Source organism: Heliconius melpomene, chromosome 18 (genome assembly GCF_056956725.1).
Source record: "Heliconius melpomene rosina isolate 202511_hmr_F chromosome 18, ASM5695672v1, whole genome shotgun sequence".
Lineage (NCBI taxonomy): Eukaryota > Metazoa > Arthropoda > Insecta > Lepidoptera > Nymphalidae > Heliconius > Heliconius melpomene.
Genome location: NC_140406.1, coordinates 3,135,523 through 3,153,836, shown reverse-complemented (window position 1 = coordinate 3,153,836; position 18,314 = coordinate 3,135,523). Strand labels below are relative to the sequence as shown.

At 30.6% G+C, this 18,314-nt stretch overlaps 1 protein-coding gene across 1 annotated transcript in view; it reads right to left on the bottom strand.

Annotated features, from left to right (window-relative positions):
• Positions 1 to 436: 436 nt before the first annotated feature.
• The window catches only part of LOC146529195 (uncharacterized), a 34,760-nt gene continuing 16,882 nt past the window's right edge, over positions 437 to 18,314 (bottom strand). The window contains exon 2 of the mRNA XM_085202207.1: positions 437 to 1,498. Within this exon, the coding sequence (XP_085058333.1) occupies positions 645 to 1,498 (854 nt within the window). The 3' untranslated portion in view covers positions 437 to 644. The remainder of the gene's footprint in view (positions 1,499 to 18,314) is intronic.

The following is an 18,314-nucleotide window of genomic DNA, read 5'->3' as shown; positions in this document are numbered from 1 at the left end:
TTTTAAAATTATATTATTGCCACATTTTAAATTTGTTATCTGAAAATTGGTTTTAGATACTTCACTGTTTTCTGTTTTGATATATACTGTCTAAATTTACATGTTCTTACATTTAATGTTATCTGTCCGTCGTTACGAGAGGGCGTCGCGTGGTGGCGCAGTGGCACAACCGTGTGGCTCTAAATTTAATATTTTCATTCTTTCGCTTTGGTAACAAGGCAAAGCCCGGTGTTGAATTCCGCCACTCAACACGCAATGCCTCGAACTCCCTCTACCTACCAGCCTAATTCCGGGACACAGCATAAAGCTTGGACATAGAATGACAGAAATGAAAAAAACGAAAGGTGAAAAAAAAACGCACATTTTATTTTATTTATAATATTTATTTTCTATCTAATCTTATAACAATACACGTTGTTAAAATAAAACAATTACCTTACTTAAGATATTAATTTATTATTCAGTTTTCACACTAAGGCAGTCATTCGCAAACATAAAATTCTCTTCACAACATTCACTTCTCTTACATTAATTTAGACAGTGAGCCTTATCACATCTTTGAAGTGACGTACATTGTATACCATTAACCTATCACTATGAACACGTATACAACAAAAGTCTTTTTATAAACACTATCTATATGTTTAACTTAAAGCTAGCAATGGTTCTTCGGGATCATGCTTTAGGCTTAAATATTTAGAATTTGTTTTTTTCCATTGTTCCTTTTTATGAAGAGATTTTTGTTTTGTCGTCTCCAGTTTTGATTTTGCTTTCGATAGTTTCTTTGGGGGGTTCGGCGCGTCCAGCTGCTCCAGCGTTTCAATTATGTTTTTAGGTTTACTTACAACATTTCTACTTTCTTCGCTTATTTCATCGAGCGTACCGTTTTTGTTAGCATATACCACAACATAGTGCGAGTAAGCAGTATTGGAAGGCGCGTTTATATCGGCAAAGTCTCTAAATTTAGCAAACTGGTCTTGATTGTAGTTGGGGCGTGGGTTTGCTATGTAACCAACGTTTAGGGATGGTCTCCCATGGCCGTTATTATAGTAAGAATTATAATTATCGCTATAATCTCCGTCCTCATCATTTTGGGCAAAGAAAGTACCTCCTCTTATGATGCCAAAATTTCCAGAGCCGAGAACGCTAGTACTGGCATCTACTAGAGGTTCAGAGGCCTGAGCGTTTTGTTTGCCAAAGTTCTCGACAGATTTATAACCGCCAAATAACGGATAGTTTAACAATGACCTATAAGAATTCGGACGCTGGCTGTAAGCAGCCTCTTGGCTACCAAAGCCTAGTCTAAAATTATTGGCTTGCCGTGGTTCAAATAAATTGGCAAAGGTTGGAAAGAATGTTTGTGAGTCACCAATAACTTCGATGGAATGGTCTGCTTGGTCAGCGGCTGCTACGGCGTCGTCTGGATGGTGAATGTGGAGCGGTGGCGCCACTGCTTCTGATATAATTTCTGATGATTCTGCCTTCAGGTCTGTGTCATCTATAAAAGAAGAAAAAAAAAATCTTGAGAATTTTTAAATTCATAATTTAAATATACAGACATATTTATAATATACCATTTAATAAAATAAAATAAAAAATATTTAATATATCGAAATATGACTATTAATTTATACAACATAAGAATACTAAAAGTTGTAAAATTATTTGTAACACTACTGCATTTTCGTTAAAATAATTTATGCAGCAAGCAACATTGTTAATTATACTTGTAAATGAAGTTTTACAGTTGGTACTTCTGTAGGCGTTAGTGATGTGAAGCATGAATACATTGAAATTGTCTAATAATGACAGGTTCACTGACGTCTGTATAAACATACATACATATGTTAGCAACTTAATAGTTTCAAGTACTAAGTCGTATCAAGTACATTCTTCCTGTTCGAATAAGTAATGTGTTGTGAGGTAATAGAGGAAAGCTAACGTGAGACAATTTCCGTGTTGTTTTGTTTGGAAATACCACTGAGCCTTGATTTTGTGGTTTCTGCAAAGTATATTGTCGTAATAATATAACGTTACAAATAAAGCTGTTTATGTTTATTATTTGCATTATAATTGCATGCATATTTCTTTAATATTTATTAAAATATGAGAAATTAATTGTCATATTATCAATTCAAATTTTATTAGATATACTTATGATAATTTTATAATTTGTATTTGTGTATTTACGCAATTGTTATGCAACTCTATGATGCACTGTATAAATATTAAATTATATATTTCCAATATTTGTTAGGCAATATTAAAGTGTTATGAAAAATATATATATATATATAAATATCATATTTTGTTGACATGTTCTCATCACTATACTAGAACTAAAGCCTCAAAGTATTTTTTTTTAATTTGAGATATGAATATTAAAGAAATAAAAAGTAAAAAAGGCACGTCTAAAGTTTTTTTGCTACTTGTTTAATTTTTTAAATTATAATTGTTGATACGATTACGTGGTTTGGTTACGTATGTTGATTTGTCGCACTTTCCGGCCGCCCGGCGACCGGCGAGACGTTTTGTGGAGAAAACCAGTATTATGTCACATAAGTGAAATGTACTCGATATATTTACCTATAATGATTTCTTGATTACTTTACCTTAGTCGTCGTGACCGAGATTTCCTTAATAGATTGTTTTAACGCCTACATTAAATTAAATATGTTGGTTTATATTTAGATTTTACATATTTTAACATATTTATCACGAATTTAAAAAAGCAGCTTCATGCTGTATCCTGCACACAGCAGGGTAGGCAGAGGGAACCAGAGGGAGCAGAACTGAACGCCGTGTTTTGCCTCGACACCAGAGCGAAGACATCGAAATATAAATGTAAATTAAATATTTCACTTCCTCGAGTGAGGATCGATAAACATTATTTGATGCAGCTGCGTTGTCATAAAATTTTGTGACTTAGTTGTCGTAAATTTTATTAAAACGAAATCTGGGACAAAGGTCGCTGAAGAGGAGTGAACCTGTCGTATACAGTAGGTTTCGTTAACGCTTATATAAAATGATATTAGTTATGTGACAATATATTACGATAAAATTCATTCGATGTTTTTCTAACCCGTGTCACCTTCGACCTACTACCATATATATAAACACTTAAATATTAACATTTCTTAAAAACAACTTAATTTCAACACAGTGTCGCAGGTCAGGAGAAAGCTTCGGTAAGCTCAGTACGGAGAGTGGTCTAACATATTTCAAATACGTGACCACGGTGTGCAATTATAAAATTTTGATCACGTATTCTGTTGTTATGGCTAATTGGCTATTGTGACAGACATTTTTTTTAAATTATAAATTTAACTGACGTGAAGTTAAAATTATAAAGTAAATAATAATTATAGTCATAACAATTACTGGTTACGTACATACCTACATACAATTATGGATATTAATTGTATTTTTTTATACGATTTCTTATACATTTTAAGGAACGAACGAATGACGAAGAGCAAACGAAGAAACGAAGTGATCGTTTTAGCTTAAATATAATTTGAAAAAAAAATTAAAATTATTTGACAAAAAAATCCTCCAAAGATTACGTATATGTTCATTTGTAATCTTATTTAAGAAGTTTGCATAATTTCAAAGCTACTAATCCTCCAATCTCATCTGTCTTTTCCAAATAACATACAATTACACTGCAAAGTACTACGTACTACAGCCTACGGAGCAAAGGTCGGGTACAGTAATGAGGGAGATTTAATCACGCGCTCTACGATTTTAAATTTTGTTTAGACAGTGTTGTAAAAACTCTGTAAGTACAAAGTTGAAGTCCTCGTGGCACAGTGGCACAAACGTGTGACTGTAGGCGCGGTGGCCGTGGATTCGTTCCTACTCGGGAAAATTTATTATTATTTATATTACCTACCATTTTCATTTCTTCGCCCTGATAACAAGGTAAAAAGCGCGACGAGTTCTGCCACTTAACACACAATGTCTTGAAAATTCAGCGGAAAGTAGAGAAAAGAGAGTTTTAACGATAGATTCCCTCTACCTACCCTGCTGTATGCACGATGCAGCAAGAAACTAAAAAAACACAAAGTATATAATTGTGTATTTTGTACAATATTTTACTTCAGATGTGAAACTTCGTTGCTAATTTATTAAAATATCAAATTATATTTATTTTGTAGAAAAAATAACGCTTTAAATTATATATAATAATAAGAGGAAATCCTTTAAAAATAATTTTAAATAAATAACTAGCTATATTTTTTACAGTAATATGTAGATAAAAAAGTACCGATTTAGTTTTTTATTTAAATTAATTAAGACATTCAATACTTTTGAGGCCATATATTTACTAGTGAAGTGAGAGAAAGCTAGATTCTGACCAAACACTGAGGAATTATGATTGTATAATAGCAAAAAGTTACAAAAGCTTTTATCTGATCATTATGAAATTTTGTATAATTTTTATTTACTTTGTGCTCAATTGTTATGTGGGTTTTTTGCTTCAACAATAACTCAATGAATCCTACTAATATTTTCTTAGTATAGCTGTATATTTTATCACGTTTATACTTGTCCCTGTAATATAATATAGCGTCAAAATAATCCGTACTTTACTTTCCTTTAGAATTCAACTCAACTTCTCGCAACTGGGATCGAACCAACAACCATATCCAAAAACTGTCCCAGAGCGATAAATTAACGCTATACCTAACTAAAAGTGAAATTTAAATACAATTTATAGGTACTCGTATGCTTTAAGAACGATGTTATATTTAAAGTATCTACATAATTACTACGATCCAAGGCAAAATACCGTTATTTTCTAAGTAATCGCTTCCTTCTTAAGAATTGTGATGTTTTCCTGACAGCGTCGGGTCGCGGTCTTAAAAACTTACATATTGAACTCAATATAGGTAAATTCCTACCTTGCCCCCAAGGTACCTCAACAGCTCGTATTTAAATAAACTTATAAAAGTACCATCAAAATCAATTCAGCTGAATCGAATTCAGACGAAAAGTAATATTACATTTAGGTAACAATTAAACTTTTAAAGCGCTAATTACGGTCGTTACAAGATTTTCGATTAAAAATAAATGGTACAAGTTCATTTTTATAAAAGAAATTGTGAGTAAATCGAGTTATTAAAATATAAATTAATGCAAGGAACGCCTTTAGTCATAAAGTATTTTTTTATTACTTAAACGTACGTATCTATACTACGTACACGAGAATATTTTCTTATTTAATTATATCAGTGATCCGGCCTCAGGGGAATATTGTCGTATACCTGTCTTAAATTGTAACACTGTATATTCCTTTGTTATAATCTTTAAAATATTTACAAATATAACTATTAAAATATAAAATAAATCATCGAAAAAATATGAGAAGAATGCTGCACTACGACGCTCAATCATAGCGATGATTGGTTATTATTAACTGGTGGTATTAAATTAAAAATAAATTAAATCAACTTCACCCTGTATCCCGCACATAGCAGAGTAGGCAGAGGGAACCAAGTATTAGGTCACTTCGTTCCCCACTACTGGTATTAACTTTATTTAATGTATTTGAAAGTAATATTGTTAAAAATACTTCTGCCAGAAATATATACACGTAACGCTGTTACAATGAAAACATGGTTTATTGAACTATTATTTATAATTACCACATTATGGAAATTGGCTTGTCTCTATTAACTCATTGATTTTACACATACATACGATAATTTAAAATTCGTGAGTTTAAATTATCGTATGTTAAGTCTTAAGATTAATCAAAAAGTCGTAAATGATTGTTTTAGTAAATATTTTTAATATTATAATTTCTGGTATTTAATCATAAAGACTGCTCAATCTTTTCTTCCTTAAACATTTAGAAAAAAATTATGTTAGGGAACTTACATATCAACGTAACCAGACCAAAAAGACATTAAACATAAATTTTCCTCGAGTGGAATTTGTATCCGTAACTATCTCATTCAGTCAAGCTCTACATCTACGACACAACAGCAATAATAAATCAACACATTTAAAATGCTATTAACCAAATATACCATTAACTTAGTCATCAATCATCATCATTTCATATATAAATATTTATTTAGCATGCAAGGATTACTCAACAGCCCATCTTCAAAAATGGCCTATTGACGAAATCTGGAGCGTGTCATCGGTTGCGTAGAGAGCTGTCAACGTAATGGCATGTAATGTTTTCGACGTGACGACGTGAGTGCGTTATTCTGTAAACATTGGTAATTGTCGCCACAGTCTAAAGCTTGAGTAAACTTTTTTTTTTCACTTTCACGCTATATCCCGCATGTGTGGTAGGCTGACAGAGTTTAGTGTTAAAACACTTCACTCCCCTCTTTCCGCCGAATACTGGAGGCATTGTGTGTTGAGTGGCGGGACTTAACGCCCCGTGTTTGTCTTAACACCAGAGCGAAGATAAATATATATGAAATATTTATGATTCTTATTTTTTATATTTTATATTATAGTTTAATAGTAAGTGAAAAAAAAGAATTGTTTCGGTGTTTGATTTTTATATACAATCGTATATAAACCCAATAGTAATGAATGAATGATCTTGAAGATTTTTTTAAATATAAATAATATATAAATTCTGTATTTTATATTGCTTTATAATACACGTGGCTTTTATAATCATACAATCATACGAATAATCGTACGTATGTAATAATATACGTATTTAAAAAAAAAGAGACCCGGAATTATGTCAATTACTATAGAAGTAAATAAATTTAAATTACCATGGCAGGTGACAATTATAAAGTATTACATGTCAGGAAAAATACAAAAATGTTGTACCTACATGATTACTTCCATTTATGATTGATTAATCATATAACATTTACACACAAGTAAAATTTTGCAGGAACTTAATCATTAACATCATGTATTTAATTAATATTATCATTTATTGACCAAATCGTATTCACATTAGGACATAGCTTTTTTTCACTATATTTCGTATATAGTAGAGTAGGCAGAGGGAACCTAGTGTTAAGACACTCCGTTCCACACTTTCTGCCAAATTTTCGTGGCATTGCGTTTTGTGGCGCAACTCAACGCCGCAATATAGAACAGCGTTTTATAATATAAGAAAATACTTTAACAAAAAGACAAAGAGAGAGAAATTCATATAATTTGTTTAAACTTACAGCAGTTTTACTAACAAAATATAAACAAACGGCAAGTCCGCTATATATTTATTGATGATCTAGAATTCCAAACAAAGGCATTAAGATAGTACGTATTACGCAGCTTAGCACGTCTCTTACTCGCTTATATAATACGTAATTGAGGCACTGTCGTTATCTATAAGCTCACAATCTCGCTTTTTATTACCAGCTCGATTAGGGACGCGCGAGAGTGTGATTACAGCATTTAGACTTTTGTATTTAGATTACAATTGTATTGTGGTTTTTATTATCGACTTCATAAAGGAATCTTATTGTGTTTCGAGAAATGACCTCTTTTCTAAATCTAATAAGAATCTCTGATATTTTATTATATTTCGAAAGTGTTCATAACTCCTACGTTCACGGAAGTTTCGTGGGCACCAAAGTCAATAGCTACGATCCATTAACCGCTCTAATATTAATTTAGAAGTAAGGAAATGGCGGTTAATGCTTACTGGAAGTCATTAATTATATCATTACTCTATTGTCATAATAATTATTATCAAGCAGGTATAAGTTGGTTTGTTTTTGTAATATACGTACTTATGTCTATAAATAAGTGTAAATGTATATTCATATGTTTATTAAGTTAGCGTGCTACGTGCTAATAAATAGAGCTAACAACTTTACGACAGTTATGCTATTCGTGACAGGTCCATGGGGCATAAGCGTGTGATTGTAACGCGATAGGTTGTGGGTTCAATTTAAAATATTTAATATTTTCATTATTCGAGGCAAAGCGCGGCGTTTAGTTCCGTCCCTCAACACGCGATGCCGCCTGAATTCGTCAGAAATTCGTGGGAAACGGAGTGTTTCAACACTAGACTTCCTACCCTGCTAAATGCAGGATACAGCGTGAAGCGGCCATCGCACCTAAGGGAAATGAACGTAATAAAATCTAATAAAAAATTTATTGTGTTGATATTTTTGGATCCAGTAACTAAAGCTCTCCTTAAAATTAGAGATTTCATTCTGTGATATGAAATTAGACATGTAATATGTGCCAACAAAATAATATAGCAATAAAATTTGTGGCTTAAATGACTATGATCGCAATAATCTTGTTATATTACTATAATCATATAATCATAATATTGGAGATGGGTCTGTCGATAAATAATATCTAGCTACTGCTAACTCATGTTAGCGTGATTTTAAGCTTATTATATAGTCATCTATATAATAAGCTTAAAATCACGAAAGATTTATGTATACAACACAATTTATTTAACGATTTATTTAAACCAGAGAAGCGATCAGAGTTGGGTAATCGTTATAAGCACTATTGGTAATAAATATTTTATAGTGCAAATTAATATAAATAAATGTTCTATAATTTTGACAAATTATTTTATACTATTTATTTATTAGTTTAACAGGCTGTAGCAAATAAAATATATTTATAGCAATTGATATACCTACCTATCACTTGGTTCTTTACTTTTCGCTCCTTTAGATGAGACCGCACCAAATAAAATGTTTTAAATATAAATAAGTATAAATATTCGCACAAGCGTGAATGGCATCTAAAACCGTGTACCTCCTAATCTCATCTAAGTCATTATTACCGATATGACCTTTGAATCATTCATGAAAGTTTAACCCTGCAAACAGCAGGGTACGCAGAAGGAACTTAGTGTAAAGACACACGTGTTAAGTGGAGGAACTCAACACCGCGCTTTGCCTCGATACCAGAGCGAAGAATTGAAAATATAAATTTAAGTAAATATTTCATTTCTTCGAGTGGACATTTCCACAACCATTTATAGGCACACTTTGTGCCCCTACGCCACGACTTTTAACTTTGTATTTTAAATTTTCAACAGTTGACATTTGTCAACAAGTGTCTCGTCTTAATAAATAAAATCTTCCCGGTTACATAAGTGTAAAGAATAATTAATTGTACCAATTTATTATCTCATTATTGTCAGTTCAAAGAGCGGGAAATGTAACATATGACGCAACTAACAAGCTGTGTGGAATTAAGTAGAGTACTCGTATGCTTATATTTATAGGTTCTTGTTTTTATACGAAAGAAAGTTGTACTTGTATCTAGACGGGAAGGAACCTTTTAATTTTTTTTAGAAACATGTATATTACGTAGTCACACGGTTGTATGGATTAATTAATAGAACTAAAATCTTTGCCGGTTTGTGAACTATTTTAATAGATATTGGAATTATGGTAAAAGTATAAATTTGAATCATAATATGGATAAGAAATTGTTTTAAGCCTATTCACTAGAATATAATATTCCGAACTATGTACGAGTGTGTTATATTAATGCCGTCGTAGCGCAGGGGCACAAGAGAAGAAAGGAGCTTCTTCGCTCTGGCAGTAACACAAAAGCGCGGCCTTGAGTTCCGCAACTCAGCACACAATGCCTTGAAAATTGGAAAGAAAGAGTTGAAAGGAGTGTTTTAAGATTACGTTCTATCTGCTTACCCTGCTATATATAAAAAAAACTATGTCATATGGAAACAGACGAAAGAAATATTTACTATATAGAACCTACTTAACATATAAAGCAGAAAACTAACATATTGCCCACGTATCCACTCCATTATGATTTAAAGCGTGTTCACAAGATGTCACCATGTTTCGTCATTGAGTGAACTAGCTCTCACTCGCATTGTATCGGACATTTCCTATTCACACTACGCGAGTTAGTTGACACTGCATTATTCATCAAACGTAGGCAGTTGAGAAATGAAGTTTACCGAACATGTGTTTGTTATATATTATTTTTACACTTAATGTTGTTAATTTTTATTTAAGTCGTTGCTTATATAAAAATTTTAGTACAGGTGTAAGTTTAATTGCAAACTATCTAAATATTGACTTGTCATTTTAACGGTAGGCTATACTTTCCATCTAAATTAGAGACACTGCGTTTAGTGATGGGAATCAACACTGCATTTTGTCTATCAGGGGATCATTGCCCCGCAATAAATAATTCATTTTCCCCCAAGTTGGGATCGTACCCACAATCTCGAGTCGTGTGAGTTAAATAACGCTATTAGCCGATGAAAATCCTTCATTCATAAAGTTTTGCCAAAATTATGTTTTGTGTTTTCTGTTTCATTAGAAACGATGTGGAGGAAACTAATAGTCTCGTCTAAGATGGGATAAACTTTATTATAAACACAAACTTTTATCTCCATGCTATGGAATTGAACTCCCACTATAAGCGCTATAATATGTATGCTTTACTTATAAAATTGGTATGGTATTTATTTATTCAAATTACAGATATACAAGTCAAAGATATTTATATTTTTTGCATTGTAAACTATCCATAAAATGTAATTATAATTACGTTTTTTTATAGTTTGGCATAATAATACTGACATTTAAATAACAAGGAAATGTGACATAAAAAACGTGATCACCTCAGTATCGTGACATACTTGCAGTCAGTCAGTAATGGAGTCAACGTTAGAAATAAGTGACTCTCCTATACTAAATTATTCACATACCAGTATTCTATCCAGTTTATCCTTGAAACTGACCGCATATTTGTTTCCGTAACATTGCAGCACAGAAATTATTTACCTGGTGTCGATTACCCTACACTTATATTTGTTTATTTTATCATAAATAGTGCTTGTTAGTATTTTGATACGATTAAAATAAATATATAGACATTTTTAGTAGTTATTTAGACTCTTTAAAGATTTATAAATATATTGCAATCTAAATTGTATATAACATATTTATCCATTTATTACATTTAGCAGCTTTCAGGTTCACGCTGTATAACGCACACAGCATGGTAGGCAGAGGGAACCTAGTATTAAAACACTCCGTACCCAACTTTCTGCCGAATTCTGGAGGCATTACGTGTTGAGTGGCAGAACTCAACGCCTCACTTTGCCTCGACACCTGACCGAAGAAATGGAAATATAAATTTATCATTATATGAGCTATCAAATGGTAACTCTTATAAGTGCACCTGTGCAATCGTACTTGGAAGTTAAATAGTTAACGCATATTAAACATAATCATCATCAATTGTCCTAGTGAATCGTATATAGTAAATAACACGAATACCTACAAAAGTACCTATTTTTGCTAAATTATACTCAATTATTATTTATATCACGTTTTTTTGGCTTCATGCTGCACATAGCAAGGTAGGCGGAGGGAACCCGGGAACCTAGTGTTAAGATTATTCATGTCCATTAAGACAGACACTCTACCCTGGTGTATGAGGGATACGGCGTGAAGTTGACCTGAAATTGCAATATTTAATTTATATTGTTGTTTCTTTATTGTATCGAAATATTTTTATAATATTGCACTGTATATAACTGAACGTGCTTAAGAAACCAATCAAGGTTGGCACTTCGAAATAATTTTCAACATCAGCTTCATGCTTTGATGGACCAAACAACATTCAGATAAAGATAACATATAAAAAAGCTATAACTTACTTATTCTAGAATATTATAATAAATGTAAAGTTTTCATGTAATTGAATGAATTAAATTGTCAAATTTAGATATGTGAAAATAAAAAGAGTTATTAAATCGTATAACCAGTAAGTCATCTAAGTAGTCTTTAGGACGAAATAAGCAGCAATAACAGGGATAAACAAAATTTATAAATATTTAAACTTCAGCTCCAAAAAAGATATATTATTTATTCTTACGACGTCTTATTAATGATAACCAAATAAAACTATTCAATACAAAATTGAGCAAGTGTAAGTTTTATATATCAGTAGGCCAATGTGAAACCGGTGGTAAGTTGAATATGGTAAAAGTAAATGGTAAAAGGCTTGAAACAATTTTTATGTAACGCATGAAAAATAAAAATATACCACCCTAATATTATTGCGGTATGACTTATATAATTAAATTAAAATATTATATAAATTATATACTTTTCATGTTTTTTCATACCTTTGTGTGAATAGAACCACTACCTACATTAAGTTATTTACACTAAATGAAAAACGTTATAAAACTAGCAAATGCAAATGAGTTAAATAACAATTGAAAGTGCTTTCCTGTTAGTTAATATTTTATCTTTTCGTATTTCCAAATACTCTGTGAAAAAGTTGTGGGTAAAATAACAATATGACGTTAATTATCGCGTGGGAACGAAACTTATGGTTACTAATGTTAATCTTACAATGAAAAATATGTTTCAATTTAATTATTTTTATTAATTTAAAGTAGTTGCAGTATGTATAATATTTTAAATTTAATAACACTAGGACCTCCACTAGGTTCTGAAACTTATAAGAATAATAAATATGTGTATAATACAAATATATTAAAAGGTAATTAAGCCGATTCTATATCCATACCTATATTATAAATTCGAAAGTAACTCTGTCTGTCTGTCTGTCTTTTACGCAATCAGGCCCAAATCGTTAATTAAATTGTGATAAAAAACTCATTTAATTAAATTGTGGTAAAAAATCAGAGATACTTGAGGGTCTCGGGATGAACATAGGATACTTTTTTTCTCATATTTGTAATATTTTCGATATATACCCATATATTAAAATACTTATTAATTTGACATGCAATTTATTCCGCCATGTTAATAACAACCGTCGCGTTGCTAAGCAACGATTTGCAAAGTTTGTTGTTATAAAACGTCACCCAAAATGAGTTTGCTTAACGCATCTCTCTATTGAAAACTGAAAATAATTTAATAAATATATTTAATAAATATTCGTACAGTTCAAGTGGGCGGAGCCCCGTTCGGGTCCACTAGTCTAATCTATATATATAAAAGGACTTGTCCTCACTGACTGAGGTAAGACGCACGCACAGCCGTAACCGCTGATGGTAGAAACATGAAATTTGGACATAAGTTTACTTTTGTAATCTGGACATCCACTAAGAAGGGATTTTGAAAAATTTTAACCCTAAAGGGTGAAATAAGGGTTCAAAGTTTGTATGGAAAAAAATTTAAATCGGCACCGATTTCTACAAAATTTGAAATTTAGATCTTTAAAAGTATTTAATTGAACACGTGTTTCATCGTTTTCTAGAATTCTCCCCCTAAGGGAGCAAATAAGGGGTTGAATATTTGTATAGGTTTTTTTAAATCGTCACCGATTTTTATAAAATTTGATATTTAGACTCTTAAAAATATTTAATTGAACATATGTTTCATGGTTTTCTAGAATTCACCCTCTAAGGGTGCAAATAAGGGGTTGAAAGTTTGTATGGAAAAATCTTTAAATCACCACCAATTTTTATAGAATTTGAAATTTAGACTCTTAAAAATATTTCATTGAACACATGTTTCATGGGTTATTATAATTCACCCTTAAATACGCAAGCGAAGCTGTGCGCGTCCGCTAGTCTAATATAAATTACAATATTCGAGTTAACAGGTAGTATATCTGAATATAGGTTTATTTTGAAGAGAATAATAAATGTTTTTCGGTGCGTTAGCCTTATAAGCAGCCAACATGTGGAGGTGGAAAAGAACGAAAATAATATTATTGGTGTAGGAATGTAGAGTATATACATATGTAGGTCACCGAGTACTGAATGTCAAGAAGATCACGCCTCAAGCCTCTTTGTTGCTCACAAATTCATAAACTGCACCATGTTGGGTCAAAAGGTCAATACTATATATTTTGGGCGATGAAGATTCGATTTTAAAAAATTGCTTCATTTTGTTCTTCTAAATAAAAAAGATAACTTTACATGATAGCGTCATAAGAAAGCAAATTAGGAAAAAAAATATGGAAAATAATTATCGCTAAATTATCAAGATTTTGTATAAAACAAAGAATTCATTGAAAATTATATATTTTTTTTATAAATTAACATTAATTTGCACTCGTTAATTGAAATATCTTTTTACTTAAATTTTAGAAATAAATCACAAATAACAATGTATGGATAGATGCGTCTCAAGTCGATTGTTTGCGTCTCTCTATCGCTTGTTCCTTTCGCTTGCACGCTCGGCTCAGGTGGAACGTGACAATTAGTCATGCTATTTCATACGTGCAGCTGGCGTTCATTAACTTACAAGACAATATCACATCAAAAATAATTAAAATTGCAATTATACACGAGTCTCCTTAGTTAATCAGTAGTAAATACACTGTACCCTGACAATTTTGTTTTCTTTCGTTAAATTTTAAACTTTTTCTATATACATTATTGTTTATTAAGAATTTAATTACAACTTTAATTAAGTTTATTATGATTAACTAGCTATATGTATAAATTAGAATTTAATTATAAACGTATAAAAAATCGAGAAAATCAATCATTAATTGAAATATATAATTAATAGTTTATTTTCTTGAGAAAAATATAGTTATTTATTTTTTACTTGCAGAAAACCAACTTGTAATACGCATTAGTTTCAGTTGGCCGAGCGCCACTTGAAGGATGAAAATAAATATAATTGACTTCACCTCGGATTTTCATAACTTTGTAAACATTAAAAAAGGTTAATTATTACATGGATACTTAGAAATCGTTTCTACATCCAATCAAGGTTCGTTCATTGTTTTGGAGATTTTACGGACTAACAATAGAGTTTAAAAATATTGCATAAACTGGGTGATCACACTCGAGATGCTTGTTGTTTTGTTGGTTATAAATCTATATTTGTAAAAAAAATTGTAACGGATCGGTGTCTGTACGTGGAAGATATATAAAAAAAATGTTTTTGGTAGTATTTAATTACGTTAGTAATAGAACCTAACTTTTAGTTTTAACATATAGTGTTTGTTTTATTTCAATCGCCTTATAAAAAAAGTTATGTTTGCGAATTGAGACGATAAGAAAGACCCCAGTGTTACGACACCCAGTTCCTCATTTTTCGAACAATTTTCGAGACATTGAACGTGTTGAGTGTCGGAACTAAACGCTGCGCTTTGTCTAACAGAGCGGTTAAACGAAAATAATTAGTGTTTATGTGTATAATTATTTACCTTGTTACCGTGCTACTAAGATAGGCATACAAAGTCAAAATATACAAAGCTAATTGACGCAAAGTAGGTACATAATGTAACATTTGCACCCATATCTGATTTTGTATCTTATTGTCCTGAACCAACCATGAACTGCGTATTTGAATGTTAAATACTAGCTTCTCGTTGGCTGTGTACATAGAGTAGAATTATAAATATTTTTTATTTAAATTTATTTAAATAAGAATCATTATTTAAGTCCATTACCCACTGAGAAATTATAAAAAAGAAAAACAGCAAAATCAGTTATTAGAAAAATTAAAAAAGCAATAGTTTTAATGGTTTTTTTTATTGATGTCTGTTATTGTTTATTTTTAATACTTTATGTCTAGATAATATCACTTACAAAGTAAATAACGGTGCTCGAGCACTCACTTCTCAAAAGAAATTGAAAGATTATAACCTCACTAAGTTTATTATTACAAATATTTGCCTAATCTAATCCCAATGTGTTATCCACACAATTGATGATTGTGTTTTGCAAATACAAATTATTTTATTAACCACGTTCTACGTGTGTTGCTCAGTCTTGAAAGTATAATCGTGACGAAAAGTGTAAATCAGGTTTGAAATTCGGGTAACCGCACACGAGTTTGTGAAACATGGGTTTAATTTTACACGAAAATCGTAAGAGGTGTAAATTATTAGTAACTATTATACTGAATATACTCATTGTTGTATTTTCTATAATGGTATTATTGTAAAAAAATATATTTCAAATAATTAAAAAAATATCAAAAAGATACGAATATTTTTTTGATATTAGGTTCTAGAAAGAAAATGATAAAATAAATAATTTCTAGAGTTCGTAACACAAAATAAAATCAGAACTTATAGGGTAATTTTGTTATCCGTTTGTCTATCTGGTTGTGTGAAAATTGGTAATTTATAGATATATGAACAAAATAACCACTGTAAACTTATAACTCATACAAACTTAAGTTTATCACTATTATCATGAAATTGGTACGGAGCCCTCGATGGGTTTTTTTTTATTTTAAGTAGTAGACTAGACGACACTGTACAAATCAGCTCAATTACAAAACGTTACCTTTTTGGTAGGTTGATATTATTTCGCAGCTTATGAACGCTTTAAACCAGATATGCATATGTAATTTACATATATATTTGTAACAGACGACGACGAGAAAAGTGATTGCGGTACTGTAGTATAACGAGTGCGACATAGCGAACAAGATATTTGACGTAGTATTTTTTTTTGCCCACTATAACCTTGAACTGAATATTACACTACTTTCAATAATAAATATATATCGGCAATTTTTTATATATATCTATATATACAATATTTTTTATTATAAAAAATAAGAAGAAATATTTTTTATTTTATAACGATTATCTAGTATATCTTTCATAGATTTATTTTTATAAAAACACTGCCATCTCATATATATGTACCTACATGAAATTTACATTATTACCTTGAATATGGTAAACAAAGGCGTCATGGGTAATAATCAAGTTAATTGTTTAATTATGAAATTATCTATTAAAACTATTTTAAAAGTATCTATACTTAACATTAACTTTATATACATCGCAAAAAATAATTTATTCAGTGTGTTAAAAAACATAAGTACGGGGAATTGGCGCGAACTATGATTTATGTATAGCAAATCGCACAGATAATACAGCATAAGTAAAAGCCCGCGTATGGCCTTGACCGAACAGAACAATGGCGGCGCAGATGCACGGTAGTGAGAATGGGAACACTTCAAACTCCAAAGGACACATTAATAAACGCATCTATGTTTCTAGTTTCTGTTGGGAAATAAACTTAAAGGTATTCTAAGTTAATTTAATTAATGTGAACACGAAAGCTATAGTGTGTATTATTAATTTTATAAAATTATTACTAATGTACGAAATTATAACTGTTTTATTATTAAAGAAAGTTAAAAACATTTATTGACTTCCGATTTTTTAAATTCAGTATTTGTTAGCTATTTAAATAATCAACTAAATATTATATTTACATCATAAATATGTATATAGCATTAACTGTGCTTACATAAAATATATGTCGATATGTCTTATACTAACAGTAAATCATAATTTTATACAACGGCATAATACACATAAAAGATTTCTGACACTGTTTGTATATAACGTTAGAGAATGTTGTGTAAATTAAAAGTACAGTATAAGAGCCTGTCCGTTTGTGGCTTATTTTTATTCGACTGCAGCAATTTTAGAAAATTTATATATATTCGTTGTTTCTTACATTTATATAATGAATGATAATGGAGTATTCCGCAACTATGAGTAAACAATATTTGTTAATGTCAGAAATGTAACGAAACGGCAAAGAAAAGTATTGCTTTTGTATGAAAAAAGCACCTACAAGTTTTTATTAGGTTCAGGTCATAGCGGTCTGCTATACAGTTAGATTGTTATCCCTCAATGTTTGATGCAATGTTTCCTTAACAAACAATGAGTCACATCTCAGTATGATTGCTTTATTAGCGATCATTGGCACTATAGAGTTTATTGCACTTGTGTGTTAATATTTGAAGTATGTTTAGCATTTTGACCTACATGTGTTTTTTTTAGTTTATGTTTAACGTGTATTTATATTTCTTTACATAGCTTAAAGGCAATTAACTACCCAACTCTACTACTTGCAAACTACGCTACAGATTTTAATGCAGTTTTCCCTAGCAGATACAAAGATTCAAGAGGAATATTCATATATTTAAAATATGCACATAGTATCAAAGTAAAAAAAGATGTTTTATAATTTAAAACGCTACACAAAAAATACAATAATTAAAGAAAAGCTTGTTACGTAATTTATATAATATAATTATAATATTAACATATAATTAACACTGCTATATAAGAACCTACATATAACTCTATTTCTTTGAAGTTCCGTATGAGAAGTATGTCACTTCTCACGTTACCGAATCCTACAATAAAGTCTATTTATTTTGACTAACGCTTAAAGTCTCACTTTATTGTTAGTGTGTGTAAACGGAAGTGTTAATTTCTACAGCATGCTTCACTATAATAAAATATAATGGTTAACGAAGATATTTTAAAACATAAATTTTACACGCCTTTATATTCAAAAATATTAAAAAATATATAATAAAGACGTAATACTATTAATAAAAAAAACCTTTTATATACTAAATAAA